At 41.7% G+C, this 13,473-nt stretch overlaps 1 protein-coding gene across 1 annotated transcript; it reads right to left on the bottom strand.

Annotated features, from left to right (window-relative positions):
• Positions 1-836: 836 nt before the first annotated feature.
• On the bottom strand, positions 837-7,572 carry LOC146133560 (uncharacterized). The gene is made up of 9 exons (XM_083397791.1): positions 7,488-7,572; positions 6,318-6,501; positions 4,709-5,623; positions 3,951-4,460; positions 3,384-3,518; positions 2,684-2,938; positions 2,238-2,309; positions 1,561-1,685; positions 837-1,069 (listed from the first exon to the last, which is right to left on the bottom strand). The coding sequence occupies exons 1-9, from the start codon at positions 7,570-7,572 to the stop codon at positions 876-878; spliced, it is 2,475 nt and encodes an 824-aa protein (XP_083253917.1). The 3' UTR covers positions 837-875.
• Between the last annotated feature and the right edge of the window lie 5,901 nt (positions 7,573-13,473).

Genomic DNA, 13,473 nt, shown 5'->3' with positions numbered 1-13,473 from the left:
CTCTTAATGCGGTTCAACTAAAGTCCTTAATTTACCTAAGGTATACTCAATAGTTATTTCCACTGAGAAAACAAGTAATCACTTTTCAATACAAAGTATTATGTGTGATAATGATCAAATCACTGTCTGCTGAACCGTTGTAGACGTTTAAATCTTTCGTGTTAGACATACGTTTTTTGTACAAATAAGTTTTATAACTTTATATGGGATGCGAATAACGATGATTGAAAATATCGGATTCAGATTAAAAACGCCCGAAGAATTAGTTAGCGCACCCGGTTACGAACCAGTCTGTTAAAGCGTTCATCTCGGCATCACTCACTTTTTAAATCTGACATTTTAAGGAGACATTTTCTCTCGTATGTTATGTATGTGCATTTCGTTGTTGATATACCTCGCAAGTTCTAAACCTTTCTTTGTAACCCCGTGACGAAAAAAACTCACGTAACGCTTTGCGAAGCACGTGTGTTGGATCTTATTTATTAGGAAGAAGAGAGAGATCAGTGGAGAAACGACAAGGCGAGAACAAAAGTTCTCAAGTACGTCGAAAAAACAAAAACAAACAGCAACAATAATAACCAAGGCGAATTGAAACGAAGAAGCGCGCAGCGGCGCCAGCTAGCGACCGCGGGAGAGTATTGCATTGCATTGCACGTTTCGACGTCGGACGCACCCGCCAGCGGGTTGACGTTACGTAGGCGTGACGTAATGACGTAATTCTCCTTGCGTCATCGGAGAAGTGACACTAGCGTTTGTCGCACCGAATAGGTGCCTATTACTACTACTTCTGCTGTTGTGTGCGCGCGTGTGATTGGTCAACCGCGATAGAGCATAGGTCTATGACGTCACGAGGGGTCGGTCGACGTGCGATGACGTCATACGGCGTGGACCTGGGACGGCTTGATGCGGAGCCGAATGCAGTCGCTCTCCTGGATAAGGTTGTAGACCTTGGTGAGAGACAGACTGGCCACCAACTTGCCGTTGATCTCCGTGATTTCGTCACCAAGCTTCATTAGGCCGGCGAACATCTTGTCCGGGTAGCTGTCACTCAAACTCGACACGAACACGCCTAGGGAAACATCACATTTGGTTAGCGAAATGTCTTAAAGGAGTATCGCAGTATCGAAAATGTTTTAATTTTAAAGATAGACGATCATTAGTTTTGGGGATGGCTTTTCGTCGGAGTTTAATCTAAACTCTTCCACAACTTCTTGGTATTAAATTGGGACAATGCTAGTAGCTCCTGGTAGCGTTTAGGATCAGGTGTAATCCCGAAATATGTTGTGAAATTCGATTTCCTCTGCGTTTATGTCTTCTACGAATTTAACCATAGACCCTAATTCGTAAACATGTGTGGTAAAACATGACTAAGGGCACCAAACGAAAAGTCTATCAACGCATAAAAAAATGCTCGACACGAATTTCGACTTTAGTTCAAAGCTGTAACGAATGTGTCTCAAGAATGATTTGAACGCAACGGTGAATACTTGAGTCTGTGCAAACACAAAATGCGACCAAGTCTTGTACCTTACGTAACGGGCTGCAATAGTTTACACTTACTTCCATGGTCTCCACTCTCCTTTGTCCTTGCAAGGTAGAATCCGTAGGGCCCTGACGGCGGCTTGCGCATTTCAATGAGGAAGGTTCCTTGCCTTGCGTCCATTTGGAGAACCCGGCCGATTGGTCTGCAAAACGTACACGATATTTTAACATTTATGCATCAAACAAGAGAAGACGTAAAAATATTCCTAATAATAGATTTCAATAAAAATGTAGCCTCAAATATTTTAACATTTCCCTGTTTGCAAAATTATGCATTAGTAGGTTTTCTCTATAACAGGGGCAATTATTTTGGACAGTGGGCCGCATTACAACCAGGAAATGTCTTGGCGGGCCGCGTCACAAAAGGGGATTTCGAATACATAAGTACAACGTGTAATTCCTTAAGAATCTTAAATATCCTTGTTTTAAAAAAGCTGGTAAGAGTAGGTATAAATAAGAATGCCTTGCAAGAGTGATATATTCAGAAAAATATTTGGAAAAAAATGTTGAGGATTATTTTTGCCTGAAAAAGTTTTACTGGAAATGAGCCGCGGGCCGGTTTATATTGCTTAGCGGTCCGGATCGGCCCGCGAGCCTTAGTTTGTCCAGGTCTGCTCTATAATAACTTTAGTATCGTCTTCTTGGCTCGTAAATATTAACTTCCTCTCAATTATTTCAGTAATATCCTAACTTACCTAAAATGCGCGGGGTTGCCGACATCTTCGGTCTTCGATGGGGTGTGCAGTGATTTTGGACGACTTATATCCCTGAGAAACAAATTAGACAATTAAGACAAACGATCACTTTGAGCTATAAACTGACAACTAACAGCATTAGTGTTGCGTATAATAGTGGTGGCTGCCCATTTCACAACAAAGACAACGACAGAAAGTTAATGTTTAACTGCAGATGATACAAGTTCGTATCAAAATGCATCAAGATGATGTCGCTTTATTAGACCTTTTGGCTCGGCAATTCATTATCAAGCTACATTACAGATCCGTGCATAATAAGGCGGGCATTCTTTAGGACGAATTAGAAATACTCCATTAAGGCAAAGCATGAGTTATTAAGTCTTATTATGTACGTAACAATATAACGCTTTTCGAATCGACAATCAAATCGAGTCTAACTAACCCACCTTTTCGGGTCGTACTCTTGATTTTGCTTCACGACAGCTATTGTGTTGCGCGCGCGCCGCTCACGTGACTTTCGCTTGCGCATGCGCACAGTGCTGAAAATGGACGAAATCGAGGGGGCTTTTTGCAGGGGAGGTGCGGCGAACGCGGTGCTGCTCGGATCAGTGAGCGACTTCTTTCGGGGCGGTTTGGAGCTCGGCAGTTGCGAAATGTCCTGGCCGTATTCGTTCAGGTAACAGTGGCTCACCGAACGTTGGCTGTTGTGGAGGAGAAAAGGAATAACGCTTAGTTCAGATATGTGAAAATAACTTATTTTAGAACGTATGAAAATCACAACGTGACTGACGATAAGGTAAAATCGTTTTTGGCTGACAGAAAACGTCAATGTTAAATTTCATCATCAAAATTCAAATCATTTAATAATAACCTGAAAGAGATGCAATGGCTTTCGGTGTACTAACCTGAAAGACGTTATTATTATAGAGAGCTGTGCACAAAGTAACAAAATATATGCAAATCGTTGCTGTCAGATATTATGTAGATTATAATTCGCAATGTAGGCCTACTTTGTACGCCACAATGTTTTGGAAAGTAATTTAAAATTTACGTCAAATCGTTTGATAACTAATACAGCGCATTAAGCAGCTGCAAATGATTAATTGTCCGTTTGCATTGTGGTGATGCAGGCCTCTGCATACTTACTTTAAGTTGTCGTCTTCGTTCAGCTTATCAATACTGATCGCCCTTCGAATGTTCTGGAAGCTGAAAGCGCCCTTTAATCGATTGCGTAGCGAGGGTTTGCGGGGTGGAGACCGTCCGTTGGGGTCAGATGAGGGACTGGATTAAACAAGCAGGGTTAGAACACAACCTTACAACTGCAGAACAAATGCTGCACGATAAACAGATGAGTTGCATGGTTGTATAAATACATTAACCCTCTGGGTATTGGTACTAGTGACTGATTGAGATAATAAAATAATTATTCAAAAATAAAGCGTTAAAGGCAGCAGAAAGTTTCATAAGGGGAGAAATTAAAGGCAGCAGAAAGTTTCATAAGGGAAGGGCACTATTTTTTACTTTTAACCAACTCTGGCGGTGCGTGAATGACAATCTAGCTAAGATTAGAAATATTGGTCATATTATCACGTAAGGAACCAATTCGAAAAGCGCACTGTTCACTTACATTTTTACTGAAAAATCATGTATTCATATTACCCACAGCAAAATTGTCTGAGATTGACACCAATACACGATATAAAGTAAACTTACTTGAGCGACCACAGTGAACTTGTGTTGTAGACGGACCTCGCCGATGCGTAATGATCCGCGTTATTATTGTTCCTGTTCAGAGTCCTCTCGTCGTCAAAGAAGCGACTTTGTTCGGTCATGTGTCGCCCTGTGGCTCCCGAAACGGTGTTAAAGGTCCTCTGGGCGGGCCCGGAGCCATCGGGCACCCCGACTTTGTCCAAATTGGCCAGAGAGGCCGACATGTTGCTTTCAGGTTCGCAATCTCTTGGATTGGCAAACGCTTTGGGAGATAACGATTTCGCTCGTCTGCTTTTCTCGTAGGATGAGTTTTGGAAGTTGGTGGGTAAGGTTTCTGATCGTTCTTCAGGGGTTTTTCCCAGGGCGGAACTGGCCTGCATCGCGAACGCCAGACTGTTTCGGGAGCTGGAAGACTTCTTCGATCTTCCCACTTTCGGGATGCGGATCTTTACCGAAGAGGAAACCGACGACTTGCTTTTGGTGAAAGTGGATGCTGGCTCCACCATGCAAATTCTAAAGAAAAAAAAATTAGTGACCATTTGTAAAAATTATGGTGGAGAAAAATGATAAGTTCGTTCATGGCGGTATTTCAAAGATTTCACAGGAGAAAAATTATTCATTTTTAAAAGAAAACATGAATGATCGTCTTCGTAAGTTTACCACTTACGGTTATTTTATGTGTAGCACTCCTTTACGTTTTACACAAGAATACTCAAGGTATATCATTCAAAAAGTATTCTTATCGTAAAAGTAATACTTACATGTTCGTTGTTTGTTCGGCACTTTGACTTGCACCAGTTGTCACACCGCTGGATTTAACGGCATCACTGGCGGTTTGCAAAGCTGTCTCCAGTGACGCAACGTCACTATCGGTGTTGTTGACATCACTGGTCGCTACCAAAGTAGAAGTAGTGTCGTGGTCTAACGACTCCTGCTTATCGACTTGTGATATTCTTCTGTACTCCGAGGATTGCGTCCAATCAGCGACCGGAAACACGTCTTCGTCATTGTTGACAGATGACGTCAGACTGCTGGCGACTTCCGTTCTAGTTTCGAGGCTCTCCTCTTCGAATATCGTCGGATTCGGGTTGGAGCCCGGGACTGTGTAAGAGCGCGCTCTAGCGTCCGCTTCGACGCGTTCTGTCGCGGCGGTAGGTGTCGCCAAGGAGTGCGCGGAGGTGGACGAAGCGTTGGAAGAAGAAGGAGAAAGCGATGAACTCCCGATGGAGCTTCCAGGGCTTGAGTAACCGCTGCTGCTCATTGTTCTCCTACTCGGTGACGTGTCGCTCTCTGATTGGGCGAGCCTGCGTATCGGCGACGACGACTTTTCGCTGACGTCGTCCGTCACGCTCGATCGATTGCTCCTCCGCAGTTTGCTGATGTCCGATGACCTCAAATAACCTTTGGCGCCACGTGACACGTACGGAAGAGTGATGATCTCCTGATTGGTGCTCATTGGCGCGGAACCGCCGTTCTGCGTCCGCGAGCTTTCGTCTTTCTTCCGATGGGATCTGGGCGGAGGTCGCGGTTTTGCTGACTCGTAAAGATTGTTGGCCCGGCTGTGACTCAGCATGTTGGCTCTCGAGGACGTGCGCGCGATGCTGACGACGCACTTTTTCGACCCGTTAAAACTGGAAGGCGGCTGCGCTCGTCTGAACTCGCAACTTGGTGGAAAACTAATAGAACAAAATGAGCATGTCAAAAAATGGCTTAAAAACAAACAAATATTAAGGATTGTCGTCATTTGTGGTTATGTTGTACCTTGTGGTATTTTTAGTTGAATATGGCAGTTTGTCTTTACTCTATAATCAGATTAAAATTCGGGCGGAATTCACAACATTTCGACCGAATTATGTATAGTCAGCTTAGTAACGATGATGTAATGCTCGTATTTAAGTCACTATATGGTGTTTCGAGACGGTTCACACGCGAAAGGCAGCTGTGTTTGGAAAGCTTTGAACCACAATTCCACAAGTTTGAAAACAACAGATTGCGTTTGTATTACAACGAGTATAAAACTGCCGCTGACAGGTACAAGCAAGTTAAACCATCAAAAGATATATTTTCTTTCATTTTAACACACGCGAATAACAAAAAGGAAATAGTAAGAGTATCAAAGCCAACACAGAAGTATTGCTATCATTTTAAATGTTTGAATAACTATTTATCAATTTTCTACAACATGGGCCATTCAAAATGCAACCTACTTTTGTATGGACTTTGATATTGCTACTACGTCTGACTACAACCTCTAACCATTACGCTCCAAAAAGGAAATAGATAGTGTTTAAGGGTCTAACATGACCCTCCGCTTTCTTAAGCTTCGCGAGCTTTTTGTGTGTTGCAAAGTGATATCAATATTGAACCAACCTTTCTTCGTCAGATAAATTCGGCAGGGTTTCGGCCATCGGTTCGCGAAGCTCTTCGTCCGACGATGAGCTGTCCTCGGACTGGATCGCGAGGCTTCGCGTCTTTTCGGATCCGCTCGCGCCACGAACTACTGGGCTGCGCGCGCGGTCGTCATGGCGATCGGGCTTGGGCGCGTCTTTCGAATCTGCAAAGCAAACAAAACTTGAGCGACTAGGTCCAGGGCCTTGGCTGTTTTCTGAGGCAGTTGTACGTAGACGACTAGCCATTCAAACTGATGATAGTTAAGCTATGCGATAAGCATTCACTAGTCCAGATTACACTACAAATTTGCTCAAGATTTAGCGACCTACGCACAATCATTTCGCATTACAGTCTATCTAAAACAGAGCAAGGGCGCCCTGTATGTTGACAATTAACAAAAAAACATTAACGACGTTTTACAATGAGCATTGAGTCACCTTAAAGAACGCTCAAGTTAATTTGAGATTGTGACACAATGCTGTACAGCTGTTAATGTTAGCTACACACTAAAGTACCTGAAATTTTGTCCCGTCCAACTAAGATCAATGTGTAACTGCTTATCAGTACTGCCTGGTCACGCACATTATTGTTGTAATGACTGGCATTTCGCGAAAAGCCCGGTTTGCTTTTGTCGGGATCAATTGCAAACAATAAGGCAACCCCTTTTTTGACGGGGCTCAATACGTCTTTGTGACGTTGTATAAAACAAACATGTGGAAGGAAAGACGAGACAACCAGCCATATTTGTCACGCATATGGGCCAACATTCATTTCAGGCGAATTTTCTTATTATTTCGTCACTTTTAACTCGTTCAAGAAGCATCCAGCTTAAGATCAAGAAGCATCCAGCTTGCATTATCAATACTTATTAATAATGTTGTATATTTATGTATTAAACCTCACGTACAGGAGAGAGACTCACTTTTTATTTTATATATCGAAGTAAACAACTTTGAATAGTTTTTCAAGTGCAAAGCAAACTCTGTTAAGAAACACAACAACTGGTAGAAAGTTAATGAGTGGCTAAACCTTAAATCAACTTTCTGTAGCAGTGTACAAATGTCACGTGTGGACGTCGGTTCAACGTATGTCAGTTAAAAGGGAAAATGAAAACACAATACATTAAATTTTGTTTGTGACTGAAGTTACCTGTCAGTGAAGTCATCATGAGTTGTTTATCGTCGATAATGGGGGGTGCAAAAGCGGGGGGCAGTTTGCTCTCTTGCAACAGCATTGAAGCGTTTTTTATTTAAATAAATATGCAAAAAGCTGGTATATTTGCACGATATTTTACTTTTCTGTGTACAAAAAAAGTTTTCATAAAACACCCTTGAAAATGTGTACGATTGTTGTTTACATTAATAAACAATATTTTTTCAAAAAGGCTCTATTACTGTTGCTTGCTAAAACGACTTTGGTGTTTTCTGTCCTACTTCCATGCTGCGAGAAACAAATATTTTTGCCCGAATCTGTCCATTTAGTAAATAAACAATTCGTGAACTCATACGACTCATATTAAATATACCTGACGATGTAAAATGTCAGCAGTTAACTGCATTGTACATCTTAACCCCAACACTGGTGCAGCGCAACATTTATGGTCTAAAAACCCAAAGCTAAAAGCTAAATATTCGGTAATCAACCTGATCAACCCAACATATATTTGGACTTATACTGCAAAAAAACTACTGAAACATCCCTATAGGCTAAACAAAAATTTCTCCTATACACAGGTTGTAGCCCAAAGAGACAAACCTACAAACGCTAACGAGGCACCACTGGTCTATCTGACTCACTGACGTACATGTCGACACACACTTAATCCTAATCGATATCCAATTGCAATCAAATGCATATCACCAGGCTGCCTGGCTTCAACCGTGTCAGTCAGAGCACTGCACCGCAAACAGGTCACGGACGAAATGGGACGACCCGCTGTCCAACTGGATGTAACAAGAGGACGTCAATAACAACAACGGCAGCCACTTTCTTTAGCACCAGTAACCTGCCAGTGCCCGCGTTCTAAACTGACTTGGTGGCTTTCATCAGCACTTCGTTTTAACGCCGAACAAACAGCGGCAAAGTGCATGTCACCGCTGGTTGCAGGCGGGCGCGCAAGTCGATCAACACCTAGAGAGAGATAGGAGGTCCGGCGTTGGGTAGCACGCAAGTGTCATTACGCCGGCGATAATCCTGGCTAATTGATAGCGCGGCACGTGCGCCTTGCATTTTGTCCGGGTCGCCGACGGTCGCATGATAATGCAATCGGGGCCGACTTCTTTTCTTTTCTCGACTGATATCGAGGTCGCACTTTCACCCGATGAGCTGCAGCCAATATACCGGCCTTTTAATCGTAAGTGATTGACATCAATTAATGAAAGCGTGAAGGTCCAGCGACACAACAACAACACTAAGGATGGGAAACTGTTACAAGTTGTAGAGTTCCCATACAATTGACCACATCCAACTTCATTTAAAGGGATTCGAGGAGTAATGAATGGTTCCAGCCACAATTAAGCAAAGAGAGGATACAGAATATTGTTTTACACTATTAAATCCAAAAAAACCTATATGTGAATATTTGTAAACCAACCAAGTAATAAAGCGACAACCGTTCCACCCAACCTAAAGTAATGGGTGCAAAGTACTTTGACCTGATAAAGCACGGTTGTGCGAGAACTTGTCAACTTTTAAATACACTTTTTCCTTTATATAGTGCCACCTGATAACCCTATTTAGAATTAGACAAATACGGCCATTTACAAATATTGTACATGTTTCTTCGAGGACAAGTTCGGCGACAATGTTCTATCTCAGCAAATTAGCTTCCTTGTAATTCCCACACACCGCATGTTGATTTAGACCTCAACGACAGATCGTTCCCGTAAGCGCAGCCTGACATTGCCTTTTCCCAGACTCGTTTTATGTCATAACACAAAGTAAATTGTCTCATTATTTCTTAAGTCTTATTCGGTTGGAAAAACGAGCCTATAGACGTTTGTCGGTTTTTAGCACTTTATCAATTACTCCGTATATATAACTTCTAATTTTAACAGTTATGTAGGTTTAAACGCATAAAAAAAAACAACAAAAATGGCAAAATCCCAAACGCAGTTTATAGTTACAGCACGATTTTAGAAGAAAAAATTGAACAACCATTGGACCGAAGTCAATCTAGATCGTATCACAGCTGTTAAGAACAAAACAAAACACCATAAAGAGCAAATATAATACCACCGACCCTTACACAATCTAGTCACTTCAACACAGGCCAGCAGTAAACATCAACTCAGGCGAACAACTCGAACCATAGACGCGTCATAACGCGAAGGCAAAAGAGGCCAAAGAGGCGTGTACGGTACCGACTAGCTTTCTTTATTGGCGTACAGTGAAGTGCACTTACGGGGGTGAAAAGCTGGGGGGTGGACATTTCAAAAATCGATATCAACTGCACTCGACGAACTAACGCCTTTTAAACGAGCCGAGACCGATATATTCCACGTTTTTCTTGTTTCTTTACTTCTGGAGCTATTTCTGACAGTCGCCGCCTAAATTTTCTCACGCTCCTGGTTTGCGTGACGTTGCAAAAGGTCATTGTGACCGCACAAAGGGCCGGGGACAGCAACGCGCATCGTTGACCGTCGCTCACCACAGCTGTGATGTAACAATAGTCGACAATTTAAATAATAGAGGCCGTCGCGCTATTGATATTTAGAAAGAAACGTGATTGAACTTGGACTTTCTATTTGTAACCCTAATTTCCCCTAACACTTAATTGGCGAGCCAAATTACCATTAATGAGATTGGTTTTGCAAAGACAGACACTTTACCATGCTATAACACCTTGATTTCCGCACAGCCGTTTTGTTAAATAACGTACAAATCAACCACAAAACCTTATTGTAGGCGATACTCCCTAACTAACTAATCTTTTACGGAAAAACAAAAACACTTGTAATTGGCGAGGTCAATTAACATCAATTTGGTTTGCCTTCACGTACAGAAACTTGCCAGATTACCATGCTATAACATTTTGATTTCCACAAAAACTTTTTTTAAAATAAAGTAAAATAAACCTTTAAAAATCTACGCGCAGTCGTTACTTCCTTACTAACACATCATTAAGAAAAAAACTAGACACACTCAGTTACCAATAAATTTGTTTTGTGCTAACATCAAAAGTTCGATGAAACTTCAAGTGCTTTATAAAACATTAACTGCACCACTGAAGCGGTTGTCTTGAAACTGTAGTTTTCGCCTTTGATCTTTCAAACCTGTCATTGCGCACCTTGCCCTTTCAATATAATATTCTGTACACCGCAGCACTCTTTATAACGACGGTCGTTTGTACTGGGAATTCAACTAGCTCACTAAACGCATCCAGCATATAAGATTGAATTATCCTGAAATCGGCCGAGCGATTAACGGCAAAGCAGCCGTGTCGTATATCAGCGTCGCCTGGAAATTAAACCGCCCGGCTGGCGCGGCAGGAAAGACTGATATTTGCACTGTCGGGTCATAAACACTACTTGTGATGGCACAAACGATTTCGGAGTGCTGCCAAAAAAGCCAACGCAGCGATTGGGCCGTGTATGACACACACACACACAGGACGTCTCTTGCTATCTCTGTTTCGGGAGGCAGGGTTGGGCCAAGGGACAGAAAAATATAGGTAACGTAACGTGCATTTGACCTTTGTATCGCGTCAATACCGTCGGGATAAGGATTTTACAAGTGCGTTCAAAAAATGAGTTATGAGGTTGCTACATTCCTTTTTACGTAAAAATGTGCTTTACGTTAAAACCACGTTAATATATTGTCAAATTGGTTGAATTTAAACAAATTCAACATTTACTAATCTGTGACTAACCTACTGCATACATATCTGAATATCAAGACAAAACTGGCGGTCCACAAATGCTGATTTAGTTAATTGAAAGTGTCGCATTGCAGCAAACACTGGTAGGCAATTGAAAAATAATTAAAACAACCAATCTGTCGTCGGTAAATCGTGGCTGACCCGTCGGTTTTCATTCGCTCGGTAAATATGTAACCGCTCTTAATGGGACCGCCCAGTCAATAAAACACAAACGCGGTGGTATTAGTCGATATTGAATATGGATTGGCGTGCAGATTTAAGGTTAATTTCGTTTATTCGGTGAAAGTTCCCAAAGACCGACTCTTTTAAGTGATTCGTCTCTTTTAAATGATTAGCACGTACATGCAAACGCAAAACGCTTTCACGTAAAGTAAAAATGCTTCAATGAGCCAAAACGACACTGTGGCTAAACCAACAATGGCAATTGGCCAATCCTGACCAGGTGAACTAATTTTAAAACGCCACGAGAGTTCTTAAATGCGTTTAGTTTGTTTTGGTTGGGTAGGGTATAGAAAGGCTCCCTGCGCCCACAATGAAGCCTGGCATTTCGTAATTGCAGTTTGTTTTGTTTGCTAAAATAAAACAAGGATTGCAGGATAAAAAAGACAAATGGTTTGCTGAACATATACAATGACTTTCGATAGAGGAGTGTTACATTATACACACGCAGGCTATTTGTTTTATTTTTAGCTGATAACTTTTCCGATCGTAGCTTATAGATATTCCACTTTTTTATACGAGTTAGTTTCGGCGGCGATCCGATACCCAATCAAAGTAGGAATTTTTAGTAGTTTCTAACTATCATACGAAGCGTTTTCTAAGCGGTAAAATGTGTTTTAAAACAGGGATAATAAGTCCGTTAAGCCATTGGTGAAAGAACTAATTGGGATCAGATCGAACGGTAACACTTGCGGAAAACAATGCGTAGCGATATAGATATTAAGTCGTGCCGCTTATTTAAATGCCCAAAGCCTAAAAAGTAGTCTATTTACACGTGGCGATTTACTAGTCATTAAACAACAATCGTCTTGGAGGTCGAATATTTTTGCGCCGTGTTTGCCTTATATTTATTTGGGCAAGTATGCAACTATATAGCACACCGTCATATACGGACGCACAAGAACAGACGAATCAGACGTCTTACGGCGGGTCTCCCAGACACATTTGCTTGCTAACACACACAAGCAATGCTGGGAATTGGTCTCGCATCTCATAGGAAGCGACTTGTTAGCACCTCGGACTTCGCTACAACTGGTGGGGCTAGGATTAAGATATTGAGAGAGGTGTGCAAGAAAAAGCAAGTGAGGCAGAAGATTCCCGGAAAGCGGGGCTGTTTGAAGTCGGTTAAAAGTAAATCTCATAGACGTGCTGTTACCGATTTTCTTATTCAACTATGCATAGCTGGTTAAATATGTTTCGAAATGCCTTTTCTAAATTAATAATATCGACGTTTTAATTTCCAAAAAAGAAACTGATGCAAACATGTTTTGTTTAATACATTGCAGTGCTAAAAACAAATATTAACCATTTCGATACGAACTTGTATCATTTTTAGTTAATATGAACATTAACTGAAGATGATACAAATTCGTAATGAACCGTCTTAATTAAGAAGATTTCGACCTACTTGAACTTTTTGGCTTTAAATTCATTATGAAGCTACATTACACATCTGTGCATAGTGCACCCAATTATTAAGCAGTTTGTTTGAAGATACGCACGTGTACACATCTGCAAGGTGAAAAGCAGCTTGCGCCTATAGCCATTGCAGCATTTTTAACGCCGGCAAATGTCCGTGACAGGGCAGAAATTCATAAAATCGATCACGAACACGTGGCTTTTACGCTGCTCGCACGTTTATCGCATTAAACGTCGATATACACGGCTTTATTTGCTGAATATGCGATCAATAATGCAGCTGTGTCAACTCTCGCCCGTTCAAGCCACAAAACCACACAAAGGGGTTTACGTTCAAATCTGGCAAATCAGAACGGTATTATTGGGAAAACTCGCTCGATTTGCGAACGAATGAATGCGCGCGTGGCAACGCAAGACTGGGTCAAATGCCGATTACTTTCATTGGCAAAAAATGCTTGTGCTTTCCTATGAATTGCAGCTCAAAATTAGAGACTTTGAATTTTATCCAATTCAATTTAAATTAATTAGAACGGAAAATCAGCTACGCTTAGCAAAAAAAAACGTGTCATATCGTTCTGTGTTGCCGTACACTTATACACATTAATCTGTAATGCTTTC

This window comes from Ascidiella aspersa, chromosome 9 (genome assembly GCF_963924565.1).
Source record: "Ascidiella aspersa chromosome 9, kaAscAspe10.2, whole genome shotgun sequence".
Lineage (NCBI taxonomy): Eukaryota > Metazoa > Chordata > Ascidiacea > Phlebobranchia > Ascidiidae > Ascidiella > Ascidiella aspersa.
This window is presented reverse-complemented; position numbering and strand designations above follow the sequence as displayed.